The following is a 19,771-nucleotide window of genomic DNA, read 5'->3' as shown; positions in this document are numbered from 1 at the left end:
CCAAAGCCAGTATTGGGGTCCGGGGCATTTCAACAGCTAAATGCATGAATTTGGTGCACTTTGAGATTGAGAGATTAGAACATTGAGAAATTAGATATTTTTCAGGTAATTTGCACCTTCCCACCTGCCACAGCAGACACTGTCAGTACTCAATTACAGTTGCTACTGTGTGTCTCTCTACTCTGGAACACTCTCTACTCTGGAACACTCTCTACTCTGGAACACTCTCTACTCTGGAACACTCTCTACTCTGGAACACTCTCTACTCTGGAACACTATCTACTCTGGAACACTGACGGCCTTCGTTGGAGGCCTCGTACAATAACTCCTCACTGGAGGTTTCGTGCCATGGATCCTCACTGTAGGCTTCGTGCCCTGGATCATCACTGGAGGCTTTGTGCCATGGATCATCACTGGAGGCTTCGTGGCAAAGATCATCACTGGCTTCGTGCCATGGATCATCACTGGAGGCTTCGTGCCATGGATCATCACTGGAGGCTTCTTGCCATGGATCATCACTGGAGGCTTCGTGCCATGGATCATCACTGGAGGATTCGTGCCATGGATCATCACTGGAGGCTTTGTGCCATGGATCATTACTGGAGGCTTCTTACCATGGATCATCACTGGAGGTTTCGTGCCATGGATCATCACTGGAGGCTTCTTGCCATGGATCATCACTGGAGGCTTCGTGCCATGGATCATCACTGGAGTGGAGAGACACACAGGAGGCCTGGCTCTGGGAGAAGGCACAGGACTCACCAGGCTGGGGAGACATGCAGGAGGCCTTGTCCTTGGCCGAGGCACCGGATGCACTGGGCCGTGGAGGCGCACTGGAGGTCTCGAGCAATGAGCCTGCACAACTCGTCCTGGCTGGATACCCCCTGTAGCCCGGCAAGTGTGGGGAGTTGGAACAGGCCGCACTGGGCTGTGCTGGCGAACCGGGGACACCATGCGTAGGGCTGGTGCAGTATACCCCGGGCCGAGGAGACGCACTGGAGACCAGATGCGCTGAGCCGGCATCATCCCTCCTGGCTCGATGCCCACTCTAGCCCGGCCGATTCGAGGAGCTGCTATGTAGCGCACCGGGCTATGCGTGCGCACTGGGGACACCGTGCGCTTCACCGCATAACACGGTGCCTTCCCAGTCACTCTCTCGCCACGGTAAGAGGAGACGTTGGCTATGGAGACATATGTCACGGAGTCTCTGGGACAGAGGTACATTCGGCCCTCCATCTCACCCGTCTCCTCGAGTTTCTTTTTTGTAAAGAAAAAGGAGGGAGGTTTGCGTCCGTGTATTGATTATAGAGGTCTAAATGCCATCACAGTGGGATTTAGTTACCCACTACCTCTCATCGCTACGGCGGTGGAATCATTTCACGGAGCGCAGTTCTTTACAAAACTGGACCTCAGGAGCGCGTACAGTCTGGTGCGTATTCGGAAAGGAGACGAGTGGAAAACCGCATTTAGTACCACATCGGGCCACTATGAGTACTGCGTCATGCCGTATGGGTTAAAGAATGCTCCAGCCGTTTTCCAATCCTTTGTAGACGACATTCTCAGGGACCTGCACGTGCAGGGCGTGGTTGTGTATATCGATGACATTCTGATCTACTCAGCTACTCACGCCGCGCATGTATCTCTGGTACGCAAGGTGCTTGGTAGACTGCTGGAGCATGACCTATACGTCAAGGCTGAGAAGTGTGTGTTCTCCAAACGAGCCGTCTCCTTCCTGGGTTATCGCATTTCCACCTCGGGGGTGGTGGTGGAGAGTGACCGCATTAAAGCCGTGCGTAATTGGCCGACTCCGACCACGGTAAAAGAGGTGCAGCGGTTTTTGGGTTTTGCCAACTACTACCGGAGATTTATCCGGGGTTTTGGCCAAGTAGCGGCTCCCATTACCTCACTGCTAAAGGGGGGCCCGGTGCGGTTGCGGTGGTCAGCAGCGGCGGACGGAGCTTTCAACAGGTTGAAGGCGCTGTTCACGGATGCACCCGTGTTGGCGCATCCGGACCCCTCTCTAGCATTCATAGTGGTGGTGGACGCATCCGAGGCTGGGGCCGGTGCCGTGCTATCACAGCGCTCGGGTAAGCCACCAAAACTCCGCCCCTGCGCTTTCTTCTCTAGGAAGCTCAGCACAGCGGAGCGTAACTATGATGTGGGGGACCGGGAGTTGTTAGCGGTGGTCAGGTCTCTGAAGGTGTGGAGACACTGGCTTGAGGGGGCTAAGCACCCCTTTCTCATCTGGACCGACCACCAGAATCTGGAGTATATTCGGGCAGCTAGGAGACTGAACCCACGTCAAGCAAGGTGGGCCATGTTCTTCACCCGGTTCCGGTTTACGTTATCCTATAGACCAGGCTCCCAAAATGTAAAGGCTGACACACTGTCCCGCCTTTACGACACGGAGGATAGGTCCACCGAACCCACTCTCATCCTTCCCGCCTCGAGGCTGATAGCACCAGTGGTATGGGAGGTGGACTCGGACATTGAGCGGGCGCTACGGGCGGAACCCGCGCCTCCTCAGTGTCCGGCGGGGCGGAAGTACGTGCTGCTTGGTGTTCGGGACCAACTGATTCGGTGGGCTCACGTCCTACCCTCCTCGGGTCACCCTGGGGTGGCGAGGACAGTGGGGAGCCTTCGGGGGAGGTATTGGTGGCCTACCTTAGCTCGGGACGTTAGGGTTTATGTCTCCTCCTGTTCGGTATGCGCCCAGAGTAAGGCTCCTAGGCACCTTCCTATAGGGAAGATGCAACCCCTCCCCGTTCCACAACGGCCATGGTCTCATCTATCCGTAGATTTCCTGACCGATCTTCCCCCGTCTCAGGGGAACACTACGGTTCTGGTGATTGTGGATCGGTTTTCTAAGTCCTGCCGTCTCCTCCCGTTGCCCGGTATCCGCTACAGCCCTACAGACTGTGGAGGCCTTATTCACCCACGTCTGCCGGCACTACGGGGTGCCGGAGGACATCGTTTCTGATCGGGGCCCCCAGTTCACGTCCCGAGTATGGAGGGCGTTTATGGAGCGTCTGGGGGTCTCGGTCAGCCTGACCTCTGGTTATCACCCCGAGAGTAATGGGCAGGTGGAGAGAGTGAACCAGGAGGTGGGTAGGTTTCTGTGGTCGTATTGCCAGGACCGGCCAGGGGAGTGGGCGAGATACATTCCCTGGGCCGAGATGGCCCAGAACTCACTACGCCATTCCTCTACTAACGTGTCCCCCTTTCAGTGTGTGTTGGGGTACCAGCCGGTCCTGGCACCATGGCATCCGAGCCAGACCGAGGCTCCTGCGGTGGAGGAATGGGTACAGCGCTCCAAGGAGACCTGGAGTGCCGTCCAGGAGTCCCTCCAACAAGCTAGTAGAATGCAGAAGAGGAGTGCTGACCGCCACCGCAGTGAGGCCCCCGTGTTTGTACCGGGGGAAAGGGTCTGGCTCTCGACCCGAAACCTGCCCCTCCGCTTGCCCTGCCGGAAGCTGGGGCTGCAGTGTGTAGGGCCCTTCAAAGTCCTGAGGAGAATAAACGAGGTGTGTTATCGATTACAACTCCCTTCCTATTATCGTATTAACCCCTCGTTTCATGTGTCTCTCCTCAGGCCGGCGGTAGCTGGTCCCCTGCAGGACGGTGAGGTGCCGGAGGTCCCTCCTCCCCCTCTGGACATCGAGGGGTCCCCGTCGTATACGATACGGGCCATTCTGCAGTACCTCGTGGACTGGGAGGGGTACGGTCCGGAGGAGAGGTGCTGGGTACCGGTGGGGGACATTTTGGATCCGTCAATGTTGAGGGATTTCCATCGCCTCCATCCGGATCGCCCTGCGCCTCGTCCTCCGGGTCGACCTCGAGGCCGTTGCCGTTGCCTCTGCTTGGTTGAATTTTTTTTAATGCTTTTGTATGCGGGGCGCTGTCCTCAGATAATCGCATGGTGTGCTTTCGCCGTAAAGCCTTTTTGAAATCTGACAAAGCGGCTGGATTAACAAGAAGTTAAGCTTTTAACCGATGTATAACACTTGCATTTTCATGAATGTTTAATATTACGAATTTTGTATTTTGAATTTGGCGCTCTGCAATTTCACCGGATGTTGGCCAGGTGGGACGCTACCGTCCCACCTAGCCCAAAGAGGTTTTAAATTCAGTTTCCAAAATTCCTGACATTTAATCCTAGTTAAAAAAAAACTGTTTTAGGTCAGTTAGGATCACCACTGGAATTGTGATACAGTGAGTTATAAGTGAAATAATCTGTCTGTAAACAATTGTTGGAAAAATTACCTGTGTCATGCACAAAGTAGATGTCCTAACCAAATTGCCAAAACTATAGTTTGTTAACAAGAAATGTGTGAAGTGGTTGAGAACGAGTTTTAATGACTCCAACCTAAGTGTATGTAAACTTCCGACTTCAACTGTATATATAGTACCAGTCAAAAGTTTGGACACACCTACCCATTCCAGAGATTTGTTTTATATTGTTTTGAATGTTTTGCATGTTCTTTTGACATTAATATGTGTCACATATCAGTTTGCAAACAATGTAAAAAATACTAATAATAATTGAGTTAATAAAGCCGCATACAAACATGGTCTCTTTTTTGCTTTCTTAATTAAGTATGACAGCTCCAAATTGCAGGTAATTCAGCTTCAGTTTAGTGCTTTCTATGGTGGTGGGGCAGCCAGCGGAACATAAGGAGCATAGGGGTTGATAATGTTCTCTAGTTGTGCCGTGATTGACACAATGTTCTCTCACTTATGGGGACACTACATCACCGCAAAATTTACAGGTAGAGCTTGAAAATTCAAGCCCCATAGACTTACATTAGAAGTTCCCATCCAAGAAGGCTCAAGGTCATTGGCCACAGATAAAATGGCGTCAAATCACATATCTACCGTAGCTTTGATTAGACTGATCACGTCAACATCATACTTTCAAAGTCTTAGCTAGCAGTCTTCATCATGAATCACGTCGACAATCTACTGGCAAATCCTTTTCAATCCTTGTCATATGAAGAGAAATAATGAAGAGAAATTATAGATAAAACGTATCGTTGCTCATCGGCAGTTAGACATAAATGAGGAGGAGGGCAAGAGATCTTTCACTACTCGGCTGGAAAACAGACAGAGATTTTTGAATACCTTTTTTAGTTGTGGCCATGGAGATGTCTGGGTCCAAGCCAAGTGAAACAGGTCAAAAGTCACATCGCTCTCATCCGGGTCACGATTCAAAGATCAAGGCAGAGACTATTTCATTGTATAATAGAAAAACCTTTAATCAAGCAGCTGCGAGGGAGATCTGATTTCACAGGGAAGGAGCTCAAAGAGTAAACGGTTACATGTCCCTTCTAGAGTGGGAGGTAATAACACAATCACATTGTTATACAACAGTTATTTTATACAAGCGAAAGTTCCGGAACACAATGGCCTTGTGTTAGGGTGAGACCAGGACTCTATGAAAGGCATGACATCACAGTCCAACACAGAACATGTCCTTTTAGAAGATACAACAGCTCACACCAATTCTGCCACCACACTGTACATTCATTCAGTGTACTACAATACTCTGATCAATATTAAAACATTTACACCTCTCTTCTTTCATCTGGTTGATTAAACTTTAGTCACTTCTGTCACATGTACATTTCATTCAGTGGAATTGAGTTTATACAGAAACAAGATTGTTGTGTCAAGACAAATACATATTTTTGACAACAATTTTTACAAACACCAAGAAGCCCAATAACATCAAGACAAATTATTTCTAAATGAAAACAGTTTTTACAAGACAGTGTGGTGATTCATTATATTAATAAATTACTCTAGTTGACAATGTCTGTCAACTTCAATGGTGTGTATTCATGAATATTTACAATCATATGTTTACACACTAGAGAGATATTCTACATTGTTGCTCCAGTGTGTCTTACTGAACATGACCAGGATTAGAGTGAAACATCATGTTGTGTTTGACACAGGGACCACCTGACACAGGGACACTGACGTGTTATACCAAACATAAAACCCTGGATATAGGGGCTCAGTGAATGTGGTGTGGAATGTGTACAGGTGGGTCAGTGTGTCAGAGGAGACTCTGTAGAAGGACAGAGTGCCGGCTGGCCAGTCCAGATACACTCCTACTCTGTGGGAGCTGGAGGAGGGAACGGCTATGGTAGTGTGATTATTATTGTGCCAGGCAGAGTAACTGTTGCCAGAGCAATTCAGACTCCAGGACTTGTCATTGTATCCAATATCACAGTCATTGCGCCATCCTCTCCTGCTGATTCCTTTATATGTCACTCCTATAAGAGCCATACTCCCACTCCACTCTGCCTCCCCTCTCCCACTCCACTCTGCCTCCCCTCTCCCACTCCACTCTGCCTCCCCTCTCCCACTCCACTCTGCCTCCCAGTAACTGCGCCCAGTCAGACCCTCTCTACACAGCACCTGTTTATGGTCCTGAAATCTCTCTGGGTGATCAGGATATGGCTGCTCCTCTCTCCTACACGTCACCTTTCTGTTCTCCTCAGACAGAGAGAGGAGTCTGTTTACTGTGTTTGGGTCCAGTGTGAGATCACAACCATCTGATGGATGAAACCAGACACAATATTAGAAATCATCATCATTCACATTAGAATGTTAACTTACTTTTCATTAATTAATTTAATCTAGACGTTTCTAGGTATCAAAAGGAGAAGTTAAATTATTGTGAGACTTGTTGAATGATCATATGTTATACTGTATGGTAATATAAAACACACTTATTCTCATTAATTACACACACACACACACACACACACACACACACACACACACACACACACACACACACACACACACACACACACACACACACACACACACACACACACACACACACACACACACACACACACACACACACATCTGTATGCATGCATGAACACACACACACATCCTGAACACACACACTGGACAGACACACACTGGACACACATGCACTTGTACACATCACGAACACACACACACCCTCTAAAGTAACATGAACATGCCACACAGACACACACATTGTCAAAGCAACTCTTTCTAAACGTTGGTGTCCCTGATTTCTGCTTCTGTAGAACTACAGCTGATATTTAATATGAACAAGTAAGTAATGATGGTGGTCTTTGACTTTGACTTAACTTGAATTAAGACTTATTCTTAGTCATATTCTTCACAGCAGTAAACACTCACATTTTCTAGGCCCAGGTTTCATTCTGTTCTCTCCACCATGTTCCACACTGTAGCGGTAAGCAGAAGAACAGACAGTCATTGAGTGATACACGTGAACTCAAGCATTCACACACGTGCACACACACACACAGTCATCATATAACTTTGTCCAAGTGGTGGTAAGCATGTTTGTCTTAACTAGCCTGATAACTCAAACATGGCTGATATGAACATTGACATAAACCATACTTGAGTTTCTCCAGTCTGCAGTGTGGATCCTCCAGTCCAGCAGAGAGCAGTCTGACTCCTGAGTCTCCTGGGTGATTGTAGCTCAGGTCCAGTTCTCTCAGGTGTGAGGGGTTTGACCTCAGAGCTGAGACCAGAGAAGCACAGCCTTCCTCTGTGACTAGACAGCCTGACAGTCTGCAAAGAGTAAAATAATGTTAAAATCACACTGTTATTCTTTGGTGGTGAAATTGGAGTGGCAGTATATTTTTTCTACATTTGCAGATAGATCAGTGTCCTGAAACCTGCCATATCTATTCATAAATTAATGTATCATTGTTAGAAATGACAAAATATCGAAGTATTGCTTGTTGAGAGAAAAATGTATAGTACAAAAATTTGAGTAGACTGACCAGACCAGTCTATAAGCTTGATGTAATCACTGTGGGTAAGGAATATTGGACCAAATACTAAACTTTTGACTACTTTAATACAATATAAGTGATTATGTCCAAATTATTAAGACTTATTCAAATGGGAGAACTAGATACATCAAGTGCTTTCATTTCTAAACAGTAACACAGATACATTACATGGCCATAAGTATGTGGACACCTGCTCTTGTCGAACATCTCATTCCAAAATCATGGGCATTAATATGGAGTTGGTCTCGTGGTCCCGTGTGGCTCAGTTGGTAGAGCATGGCGCTTGCAACGCCAGGGTTGTGGGTTCATTCCAAACGGGGGGACCAGGATGAATATGTATGAACTTTCCAATTTGTAAGTCGCTCTGGATAAGAGCGTCTGCTAAATGACTTAAATGTAAATGTCCCCCCTTTGCTGCTATAACAGCCTCCACTCTTCTGGGAAGGCTTTCCACTAGATATTGGAACATTGCTGCAGGGACTTGCTTCCATTCAGCCATAAGAGCATTAGTGATGTTGGGCACTGATGTTGGGTGATTAGACCTGCCTCGCAGTCGGTGTTCCAATTCATCCCAAAGGTGTTCGATGGGGTTGATATCAAGGGTCTGTGCAGCCCAGTCTTTCACAACGATCTCAGCAAACCTATTCTGCATGGACCTCGCTTTGTGCACGGGGGCATTCCTCCCGGGTGGCGCAGTGGTCTAGGGCACTGCATTGCAGTGCTAGCTGCGCCACCAGAGTCTCTGGGTTCGCGCCCAGGCTGAGCTGGGTTCGCGCCCAGGCTCTGTCGCAACCGGGAGGTCCGTGGGGCGACGCACAATTGGCATAGCGTCGTCCGGGTTAGGGAGGGTTTGGCCGGTAGGGATATCCTTGTCTCAGTATGTGAAAAAAATGTAATTAAAAAAATTAAAAATTTAAAAATTAAAAATGTAATAAAATGTATGCACTCTACTGTAAGTCGCTCTGGATAAGAGCGTCTGCTAAATGACTAAAAATGTAAAAATGTAAATTGTTACGCTGAAACAGGAAAGGGCCTTCCCCAAACAGTTGCCACAAAGTTGGAAGCACAGAATTGTCTAGAATGTCATTGTATGCTGTAGAAGATTTGCCTTCACTGGAACTAAGGGTCCCAAACCATTATTCCTCCTCCACCAAACTTTACAGTTGGCACTATGCATTCGGGCAGGTAGCGTTCTTCTGGCATCCGCCAAACCCAGATTAGTAGAATGTCAGATTCATTTTTAAAATGTAACCTTTATTTAACTAGGCAAGTCAGTTAAGAACACTTTCTTATTTACAATGACAGCCATTCAGGGAACAGTTTGTTAACTGCCTTGTTGTTAGGAATTTTGTTGATAATTAATAAAACAATTTCTAAATTTAGATAAAGCTATAACTAATTGAACTCTGCACGCCTGGTGAAAAGAGATTTGTGCTGTGGGTTATAAAGTAAACAGAAAGGGTCGTTAAACTCTGGTTGAACTGACCCAACTTAGCCCTGAGATGTTTAGATAAGGTAGTGAATAACTTTTTAGGTCTTCCATTATCTTGAGTTGTCTGCTAAAGTGGTAATAAATTATAGTGAGCCTTCAGGAGAATAGATTATATTGTGTGTCATGTGTGTGCGCTGGGAAGTTGGAATGAACTTTTGAACCTGTTTTCTATTTGTCAGGACAAGGAGATTTGTTCTGTAACCTATGACGTCATATCTTGTATATAAACCTGTTGTTTATGGTCAAATGGGAGCGTGCTCCGAGAATAAATACTATTATCTAATTTTAATAAGACTGTATCCTGTCTATTTTATATTAATAAGTATCTTACAAATTCTTATAAATAGACAGATTGAATTTAATTAATGAGAACATCAGAGGAATTATCTAATTCCTCCAACACTTGTTCAGGGGCAGAACGACAGATTCTTACCTTGTCAGCTCGGGGGATTCGATCCAGCAACCTTTCGTTTACTGGCCCAACGCTCTAACAACTAGGCTACCATCATCATACAGAGAACGCGTTTCCACTGCTCCAGAGTCCAATGGCGGCGAGCTTCAAACTAGTCCAGCCGACGCTTGGCATTGCGCATGGTGATCTTAGGCTTGTGTGTGGCTTAAGAAAAACAGTTATTGTGCTGACGTTGCTTCCAGAGGCAGTTTGGAACTCGGTAGTGAGTGTTGCAACCGAGGACAGACAATTTGTACGCGCTACGTGATTCAGAACTCAGCAGTCCTGTTCTGTGAGCTTGTGTGGCCTACCACTTCGCGGCTGAGTCGGTGTTGCTCCTACACATTTCCACTTCACAATGACAGCTCTTACAGTTGACCAGAGCAGCTGAAATAGCTGAATCCACTAATTTGAAGGGGTGTCCACATACTTTTGTGTTGTGATTGTATGAATACCCTCAAATAATAGGTGACATTCTGTACTGTCGCCTATTATGAAACAATCTACCTCAAATCAAAAAGGCTGGAGCAAAAAGCCAAATTTAAAACTGTAAGCTTCACTGTCCAAACAAATATGGTGTGGACCATGTGCCTGGAAAATACATGTGGATCTGGTGAACAGTTATCACTTGTTGATCAACTACAGGAATACTGACCTCAGAATCTCCAGTTTACAGTGGGGATTCCCCAGTCCAGCAGAGAGCAGCTTCACTCCTGAATCCTTCAGGTCATTGTTACTCAGATCCAGCTCTCTCAGGTGTGTGGGGTTTAACTTCAGAGCTGAGACCAGAGAAGCACAGCCTTCCTCTGTGACTAGACAGCCTGACAGTCTGCAAAGAGTAAAATCATATTAAAATCACACTGCTATTCTTTGGTGGTGAAAATAGTGGCAGTATATTTTTTCAACATATTCAGATTTATCACTGTCCTGAAACCTGACATATCTATTCATAAATGAATGTATCATTATTAGAAATGATCAATTTATTGCTAGAGGAGAGAAAAATGTATAGTACAAATATTTGAGTAGACTGACCAGACCAGTTTAAAAAACAGTATCAGTCAAAAGACAGACATTGAGGTATCAGATTTACATTGTATTGAGTATACAGTCCACACCATATCTAGTTTGACAGTGAAGCTAACATTTTAAATGTGGCTCTATACTCCAGCATTTTGGATTTCAGATCAAATGTTTCATATGATGTGACAGTATATAATGTCACCTTTAATTTGAGGTTATTTTCATACATATCTGTTTCACCCTTTGGAAATGAAAGCACTTTATGTATCTAGTCCCTCCAGTTGAAGAAGTCATAAGTATTCTGACCAATTCACTTATAGTGTATTAAAGTAGTCATGAGTTTAGTATTTGGTCCCAAACTCGATGCTTGCATTTGCAGTTGCTTTGGTTGTGTTTTGGGTTATGTTTTGACCAATAGTAACTGAATGGTGGATGATGACTGGATTAATCTTCTGTCTAAGTGAGTAGATAATATGTTTCTAAACACTACTAAATTAATCCTGATGATGCCATGATTAAGAAAAATCATGAATGAATCATGAATAATAATGAGTGAGAAAGTTACAGAGGCTACAACAAAACCTGCCAACCTCTCACCATTACCAATAACAGAGGCTACAACAAAACATGCTAACCTCTCACCATTACCAATAACAGAGGCTACAACAAAACATGCTAACCTCTCACCATTACCAATAACAGAGGCTACAACAAAACCTGCCAACCTCTCACCATTACCAATAACAGGTGAGTTTGGCATTTGTTTGTTGACCAACTACAGAAATACTGACCTCAGAGTTTCCAGTTTACAGTGGGGATTCCCCAGTACAGCAGAGAGCAGCTTCACTCCTGAATCCTTCAGGTCATTGTTACTCAGATCCAGCTCTCTCGGGTGTGAGGGGTTTGACCTCAGAGCTGAGACCAGAGAAGCACAGCCTTCCTCTGTGACTAGACAGCCTGACAGCCTGCAAAGAGTCAAATCATATTACAATCACACTGCTATTCTTTGGTGGTGAAATTGGAGTGGCAGTATATTTTAAACATATTCAGATATATCAGTGTCCTGAAACCTGCCATATATATTAATAAATGAACTTATCATTATTAGAAATGACAAATGATCAAAGTATTGCTTGAAGAGAGAAAAATGTAAAGTACAAATATTTGAGTAGACAGACCAGACCAGTTTAAAAATCAGTATCAGTCAAAAGACAGACAGTGAGGTATCATATTTAGATTGTATTGAGTATACAGTCCACACCATATCTAGTTTGACAGTGAAGCTAACATTTTAAATGTGGCTCTATACTCCAGCATTTTGGATTTCAGATCAAATGTTTCAGCTCGAATCCCCGAGCTGACAAGGTACCAATCTGTCTCTCTGCCCCTGAACAAGGCAGTTAACCCACTGTTCCTAGGCCGTCATTGAAAATAAGAATTTGTTCTTAACTGACTTGCCTAGTTAAATAAAGGTTAAATAAATAAATAAATAAAATATGATGTGACAGTATATAATGTCACCTTTTATTTGAGGGTATTTTCATACATATCTGTTTCACCCTTTGGAAATGAAAGCACTTTATGTATCTAGTCCCCCCAGTTGAAGAAGTAATAAGTATTCTGATCAATTCACTTATAGTGTATTAAAGTAGTCATGAGTTTAGTATTTGGTCCCAAACTCGATGCTTGCATTTGCAGTTGCTTTGGTTGTGTTTTGGGTTATGTTTTGACCAATAGTAACTGAATGGTGACTGGATTAATCTTCTGTCTTAGTGAGTAGATCACATGTTTCTAAACACTACTTAATTAATCCTGATGGCAACATGATTAATACAAATCATGAATGATGTTGAATGAGAAAGTTACAGAGGCACACAGATCATACTCCACCCCCACCCCCCAAAAAACAATGCAAACCTCTACTGTTGTTGGTAATGGGGAGAGGTTAGCATTGTTTTGTTTTTTAGGGGGGTGTGGGAGTATGATCATTGTACCTCTGTAACATTTAACATCATTCAGGATTTTTCATGATTATTCATAATTAATGTAGTATCGACATGAATGTAGAAGTGTTCAGAAACATCTTCTATTCTTAGTGACAATACAAGTGAAGTGACTCCAAAATGACAGGACATTATTCACCATTCAGTTTCTATTAGGAAAAACATCATCCAAAACACAACCAAAACTATTTGCAAATGCAACCAACGAGTTTGTAGAGTCACAAGCTTGATGTAATCACTATAGGCAAAGAATATGGGACCAATTACTAAACTTTTAACAACTTTAATACACTTTAAGTTAATTGGTCAGAATACTTATGACTTCTTCAAATGGGGGGACTAGATACATAAAGTGCTTCATTTGTAAATGGTAACACAGATATGTATGGATACCTTCAAATAAAAGGTGACGTTCTGTACTGTCGTCTATTATGAAACATTTTATCTCAAATCCAAAATACTGGAGCATAGCACCACATGTAAAACTGTAAGCTTCACTGTCTAAACACATATGGTGTGGACTATGTGTGCCTGGTAAACACATGTGGAACTAGTGAACAGTTATCACTTGTTGACCAATTACAGGAATACTGACCTCAGAGTCTCCAGTTTACAGTGGGGATTCCCCAGTCCAGCAGAGAGGAGCTTCACTCCTGAATCCTTCAGGTCATTGTTAGTCAGATCCAGCTCTCTCAGGTGTGTGGGGTTTAACTTCAGAGCTGAGACCAGAGAAGCACAGCCTTCCTCTGTGACTAGACAGCCTGACAGTCTGCAAAGAGTCAAATCATATTAAAATCACACTGCTATTATTTGGTGGTGAAAATAGTGGCAGTATATTTTTTCAACATATTTAGATTTATCACTGTCCTGAAACCTGACATATCTATTCATAAATGAATATATAATTTTCATAAATGATCAATCTATTGCTTGAGGAGAGAAACATGTATAGTACAAATATTTGAGTAGACTGACCAGACCAGTTTAAAAAACAGTATCAGTCAAAAGACAGAAAGTGAGGTATCAGATTTAGATTGAATTGAGTATACAGTCCACACCATATCTAGTTTGACAGTGAAGCTAACATTTTAAATGTGGCTCTATACTCCAGCATTTTGGATTTCAGATCAAATGTTTCATATGATGTGACAGTATATAATGTCACCTTTAATTTTAGGGTATTTTCATACATATCTGTTTCACCCTTTGGAAATGAAAGCACTTTATGTATCTAGTCCCTCCAGTTGAAGAAGTCATAAGTATTCTGATCAATTCACTTATAGTGTATTAAAGTAGTCATGAGTTTAGTATTTGGTCCCAAACTCATTGTTTGCATTTGCAGTTTGTTGTGGTTGTGTTTTGGGTTATGTTTTGACCAATAGTAACTGAATGATGGATAATGACTGGATTAATCTTCTGTCTAAGTGAGTAGATAATATGTTTCTAAACACTACTAAATTAATCCTGATAATGCCATGATTAAGAAAAATCATGAATGAATCATGAATAATAATGAGTGAGAAAGTTACAGAGGATACAACAAAACATGCCAACCTCTCACCATTACCAATAACAGAGGCTACAACAAAACGTGCTAGCCTCTCAGCACTACCAATAACAGAGACTAAAACAAAACGTGCTAACCTCTCAGCACTACCAATAACAGAGGCTAAAACAAAACGTGCTAACCTCTCAGCACTACCAATAACAGAGGCTAAAACAAAACGTGCTAACCTCTCAGCATTACCAATAACAGAGGCTAAAACAAAACGTGCTAACCTCTCACCATTACCAATAACAGAGGCTAAAACAAAACGTGCTAACCTCTCAGCACTACCAATAACAGAGGCTAAAACAAAACGTGCTAACCTCTCAGCACTACCAATAACAGAGGCTAAAACAAAACGTGCTAACCTCTCAGCATTACCAATAACAGAGGCTAAAACAAAACGTGCTAACCTCTCAGCATTACCAATAACAGAGGCTAAAACAAAACGAGCTAACCTCTCAGCATTACCAATAACAGAGGCTACAACAAAACATGCTAACCTCTCAGCATTACCAATAACAGAGGCTAAAACAAAACGTGCTAACCTCTCAGCATTACCAATAACAGAGGCTAAAACAAAACGTGCTAACCTCTCACCATTACCAATAACAGAGGCTAAAACAAAACATGCTAACCTCTCACCATTACCAATAACAGAGGCTAAAACAAAACATGCTAACCTCTCACCATTACCAATAACAGAGGCTAAAACAAAACATGCTAACCTCTCAGCACTACCAATAACAGAGACTAAAACAAAACATGCTAACCTCTCAGCATTACCAATAACAGAGGCTAAAACAAAACATGCTAACCTCTCAGCACTACCAATAACAGAGACTAAAACAAAACATGCTAACCTCTCAGCATTACCAATAACAGACTAAAACAAAACGTGCTAACCTCTCAGCACTACCAATAACAGAGACTAAAACAAAACGTGCTAACCTCTCAGCACTACCAATAACAGAGACTAAAACAAAACGTGCTAACCTCTCAGCACTACCAATAACAGAGGCTAAAACAAAACGTGCTAACCTCTCAGCACTACCAATAACAGAGGCTAAAACAAAACGTGCTAACCTCTCAGCATTACCAATAACAGAGGCTAAAACAAAACGTGCTAACCTCTCACCATTACCAATAACAGAGGCTAAGACAAAACGTGCTAACCTCTCAGCACTACCAATAACAGAGGCTAAAACAAAACGTGCTAACCTCTCAGCACTACCAATAACAGAGGCTAAAACAAAACGTGCTAACCTCTCAGCATTACCAATAACAGAGGCTAAAACAAAACGTGCTAACCTCTCACCATTACCAATAACAGAGGCTAAAACAAAACATGCTAACCTCTCACCATTACCAATAACAGAGGCTAAAACAAAACATGCTAACCTCTCACCATTACCAATAACAGAGGCTAAAACAAAATGTGCTAACCTCTCAGCACTACCAATAACAGAGGCTAAAACAAAACGTGCTAACCTCTCAGCATTACCAATAACAGAGGCTAAAACAAAACGAGCTAACCTCTCAGCATTACCAATAACAGAGGCTAAAACAAAACGTGCTAACCTCTCACCATTACCAATAACAGAGGCTAAAACAAAACATGCTAACCTCTCACCATTACCAATAACAGAGGCTAAAACAAAACATGCTAACCTCTCACCATTACCAATAACAGAGGCTAAAACAAAACGTGCTAACCTCTCACCATTACCAATAACAGAGGCTAAAACAAAACATGCTAACCACTCACCATTACCAATAACGGAGGCTAAAACAAAACATGCTAACCTCTCACCATTACCAATAACAGAGGCTAAAACAAAACATGCTAACCTCTCACCATTACCAATAACAGAGACTACAACAAAACATGCTAACCACTCACCATTACCAATAACAGAGGCTAAAACAAAACATGCTAACCACTCACCATTACCAATAACAGAGGGGGGTATGATCTTTGTGCCTCTGTAACTTTCTCATTCATCATCATTCACGATTCATTCATGATTATTCATGATCATGGTAGCATCCACATGAATATAGAAGTGTTCAGAAACATCTTAAATTCTTACAATACAAGTGAAGTGTCTCCAAAATGACAGGACATTATTCACCATTCAGTTTCTATTAGGAAAAACATCATCCAAAACACAACCAAAACAAACTGCAAATGCATTCCACAAGTTTGTAGAATCACAAGATTGATGTAATCACTGCAGGCAAAGAATATGGGACCAAATACTACTACTATTTTGTCCAAATATTTGGTACTTCTTCAAATGGGAGAACTAGATACATGAAGTGCCATCATTTCTAAACGGTCAAACAGCAATTTATGAATACCCTCAAATAAAAAGTGACATTCTGTACTGTCGCCTAATATCAAACATTAATATCAAACATCTCAAATGCAAAATGCTGGAGCATAGCACCACATTTTTAACAGTATGCTTCACTGTCCAAACACATATGGTGAGGACTATGTGTGCCTGGTAAACACATGTGGATCTGGTGAACAGTTATCACTTGTTGACCAAATACAACAATACGGACCTCAGAGTCTCCAGTTTACAGTGGGGATTCCCCAGTCCAGCAGAGAGGAGCTTCACTCCTGAATCGTTCAGGTCATTGTTACTCAGATCCAGCTCTCTCAGGTGTGAGGAGTTTGAACTGAGAGCTGAGAGCAACACTTCACAGGACGTGTCTGTGAGTTTACAGCCAGTGAGTCTGTCAATACAGAGTAAAAACAATGACAGACAGGTTGTATTAAAATGTTACGCTTAGCTTTCCCTGCTCACACTGTTTGCCGTGAACGAATAATGTGTAACGCCGTGCATACATGGCTCAATGCAACAACTTTTCTGATCCGTTTGTATTATAGTTTGTAAAAGTTTTCAGCTGATAGAAAGTTTAGTCAGCCAATGAAAATGCTGTTGTTCCTACATACAGTAAAGTTTGGTCTGAGGGATAGTCACATGAGTACTTACAGAGCCAGTCAGCCAATGAAAATGCTGCTGTAACTACAATTTATTCTGGTATGCGATATTTACATGAATACTTACAGAGCTTTCCTGCAGTGCCTCACAGCTGGGAGCAGTCTCCTGCGACCCTCCTGTGATGTCTTGTATTCCTTCAGGTCAAACACATCCAGAACCTCCTCTGATATCTGCAGCATGTAGGCCAACGCTGAACAGTGAGCAAGTGTGAGGTTTTTGGATCTGTCCTCTGACCTCAAGTACTCTTGGATTTCCTCCTGTACTGAATGGTCTTTCATCTCTATCAGACAGTGGAAGAGATTGATGCACCTCTCAGGGGAGATGTTCTTCCTCTGCATCACCTTAAGGGATCGGATCGTTTTCTGGACGCTCTCTGGACTGCTTTCTGTCTGTGTCACCAGACCTCGTAGGAGTTTCTGATTGGACTCCAGTGACATGCCATGAAGGAAGCGGACAAAAAGGTCCAGGTGTCCATTCTTACTCTCCAAGGCTTTATCCACAGCACTCTTCAGCAGGTCATGCAAGGTTAGCTCTTCAGACGCGGCTCTAGACTTTCTCTTGAGGAAGGGCTTCAGTTCATCCATGTTCTTGGTTGTGTAACAATGGTACATGTAGACAGCTGAGAGAAACTCCTGAATGCTCAGATGAATAAAGCAGTACACCACTCTCTGAAATAACACAGACTCTTCTTTAAAGATTTGTGTGCACAATCCTGAGTACACTGAGGCTTCTTTGACATCAATGCCACACTCTTTCAGGTCTTCTTCATAGAACATGAGATTACCCTTCTCCAGATTCTCAAATGCCAGCTTACCCAGCTTTAGAAGAATTTCCTTATCTGACTCCATGAGCTCCTCTTGATCCATCTCATCTCTTCCATGATACTTCTGGTTCTTCAGGCTGGTCTGAATGAGCAGGAAGTGTATGGACATCTCAGTCAGAGTCGTGGGCATCTCTCTCCTCTTGTCTGTACTCAATATGTGTTCAAGGACTATTGCAGAAATCCAACAGAAGACTGGAATGTGGCACATAATGTGGAGGCTCCTTGATGTCTTTATGTGTGAGATGATTCTGCTGGCCAGATCCTCATCACTGAATCTCTTCCTGAAGTACTCCTCCTTCTGTGGGTCGTTGAACCCTCGTACCTCTGTCACCTGGTCAACACACCCTGAAGGGATCTGATTGGCTGCTGCAGGTCGAGTAGTTATCCAGAGGAGAGCAGAGGGAAGCAGATTTCCCTTGATGAGGTTTGTCAGCAGAACATCAACAGACGATGCCTGTGTGACATCAGACATCATTTCAATATGCTGGAAATCCAATGGAAATCTGCTTTCATCCAAACCATCCAAGATGAACATAGCTTTACAGGCAGTGAGTTTCTTTGCATTGCCTATGTCTAGTTCTGTGTGGAACACATTTAAAAGTCTGAGAAGACTGTACTGGAGATCTTTGATCAAGTTCAGCTCCCGGAAAGGAAGCAGAAATATGATATTGACATCTTGGTTTGCCTTCCCTTCAGCCCAGTCTAGGATGAACTTCTGCACAGAGACAGTTTTTCCGATGCCAGCGACGCCCTTCGTCAGCACGGTTCTGATGCTTCTCTCTTGGCCAGGTAAGGGTTTAAAGATGTCATTGCAGTGGATTGCTGTGTCATGTGAGGTTGGTGTCCTGGATGCTGTCTCTAGCTGCCACACCTCATGTTCATTGTTAACCCCTTCACTCTCTCCTTCTGTGATGTAGAGCTCTGTGTAAATCCTGTTGAGGGGAGTTTGATTCCCTGCTTTTTCCATACCTTCTATCACACATTCATACCTCCTTGTCAGACTGTCTTTGTGGTTTACTATGGCTCTCTCCAGGCTGTCATCCACTACAAGGGAAGTGTAAAAGGACGTGTATCAGACACATTCATTGACAGGATGAAAAGTGGGCCTTCACAACTACAGTAACTTATATTATCTCTATTATTGTAGTTAACTACATTTAAATCATATTGAGGTATTGACTTGTCTCTAAGTGGTATTACTGTTTTCAGAGCCTCTTGCATCATTGGGTTCACTCAGGTGCTGTAGTACAGGACGTGTTCTGGATCTCTTTCTACACTGAGGACAGTCATAGTCTCCCGAAGGAGCAGGTTTCTCCCAGTATCTGGTGATGCACTGTCTGCAGAACCTGTGTCCACAGGTGATAGAGACTGGATCCCTCTGCACCTGCTCACACACTGCACACCTGGACTGATCCTCTGGCAGAGAGCTGAAAGAACATTATAAAAACATAGACATTGTGATCCTTCACTGCTATTTCTCAAATAATGTAGATATTAATACTGAACCTCTAACAGAGTAGACCATCCACTACAGAGATAAAGGAGAGAGAGATACTGATCCTCTAACAGAGTAGACCATCCACTACAGAGATA

General features: G+C 43.5%; 1 protein-coding gene across 1 annotated transcript; it reads right to left on the bottom strand.

Moving 5' to 3' along the window:
• Window positions 1–5,229: 5,229 nt before the first annotated feature.
• LOC129833314 (NLR family CARD domain-containing protein 3-like) lies at window positions 5,230–19,462 on the bottom strand. The gene is made up of 9 exons (XM_055897822.1): window positions 19,379–19,462; window positions 17,422–19,222; window positions 16,913–17,086; window positions 13,388–13,561; window positions 10,422–10,595; window positions 7,423–7,596; window positions 7,195–7,241; window positions 6,385–6,563; window positions 5,230–6,312 (listed from the first exon to the last, which is right to left on the bottom strand). Coding segments are annotated over exons 1-9 (3,099 nt in total). The 5' UTR covers window positions 19,380–19,462; the 3' UTR covers window positions 5,230–5,937.
• Window positions 19,463–19,771: the final 309 nt, after the last annotated feature.

This window comes from Salvelinus fontinalis, chromosome 2 (genome assembly GCF_029448725.1).
Source record: "Salvelinus fontinalis isolate EN_2023a chromosome 2, ASM2944872v1, whole genome shotgun sequence".
NCBI classification, from domain to species: Eukaryota; Metazoa; Chordata; class Actinopteri; order Salmoniformes; family Salmonidae; genus Salvelinus; species Salvelinus fontinalis.
Note: the sequence above shows the minus strand (reverse complement) of the source record. Positions and strands in the feature narration are given on the sequence as shown.

Excerpts from the sequence above, each read along its gene's own strand:
- LOC129833314 (XM_055897822.1), bottom strand. Across the intron at positions 17,087-17,421 it reads AGGCACTGCAGGAAAGCTCT|ACTCACTGGCTGTAAACTCA; the intron begins GTAAGTATTCAT and ends CTGTATTGACAG. Across the intron at positions 6,564-7,194 it reads GAAACCTGGGCCTAGAAAAT|ATGGTTGTGATCTCACACTG; the intron begins GTGAGTGTTTAC and ends TTCATCCATCAG.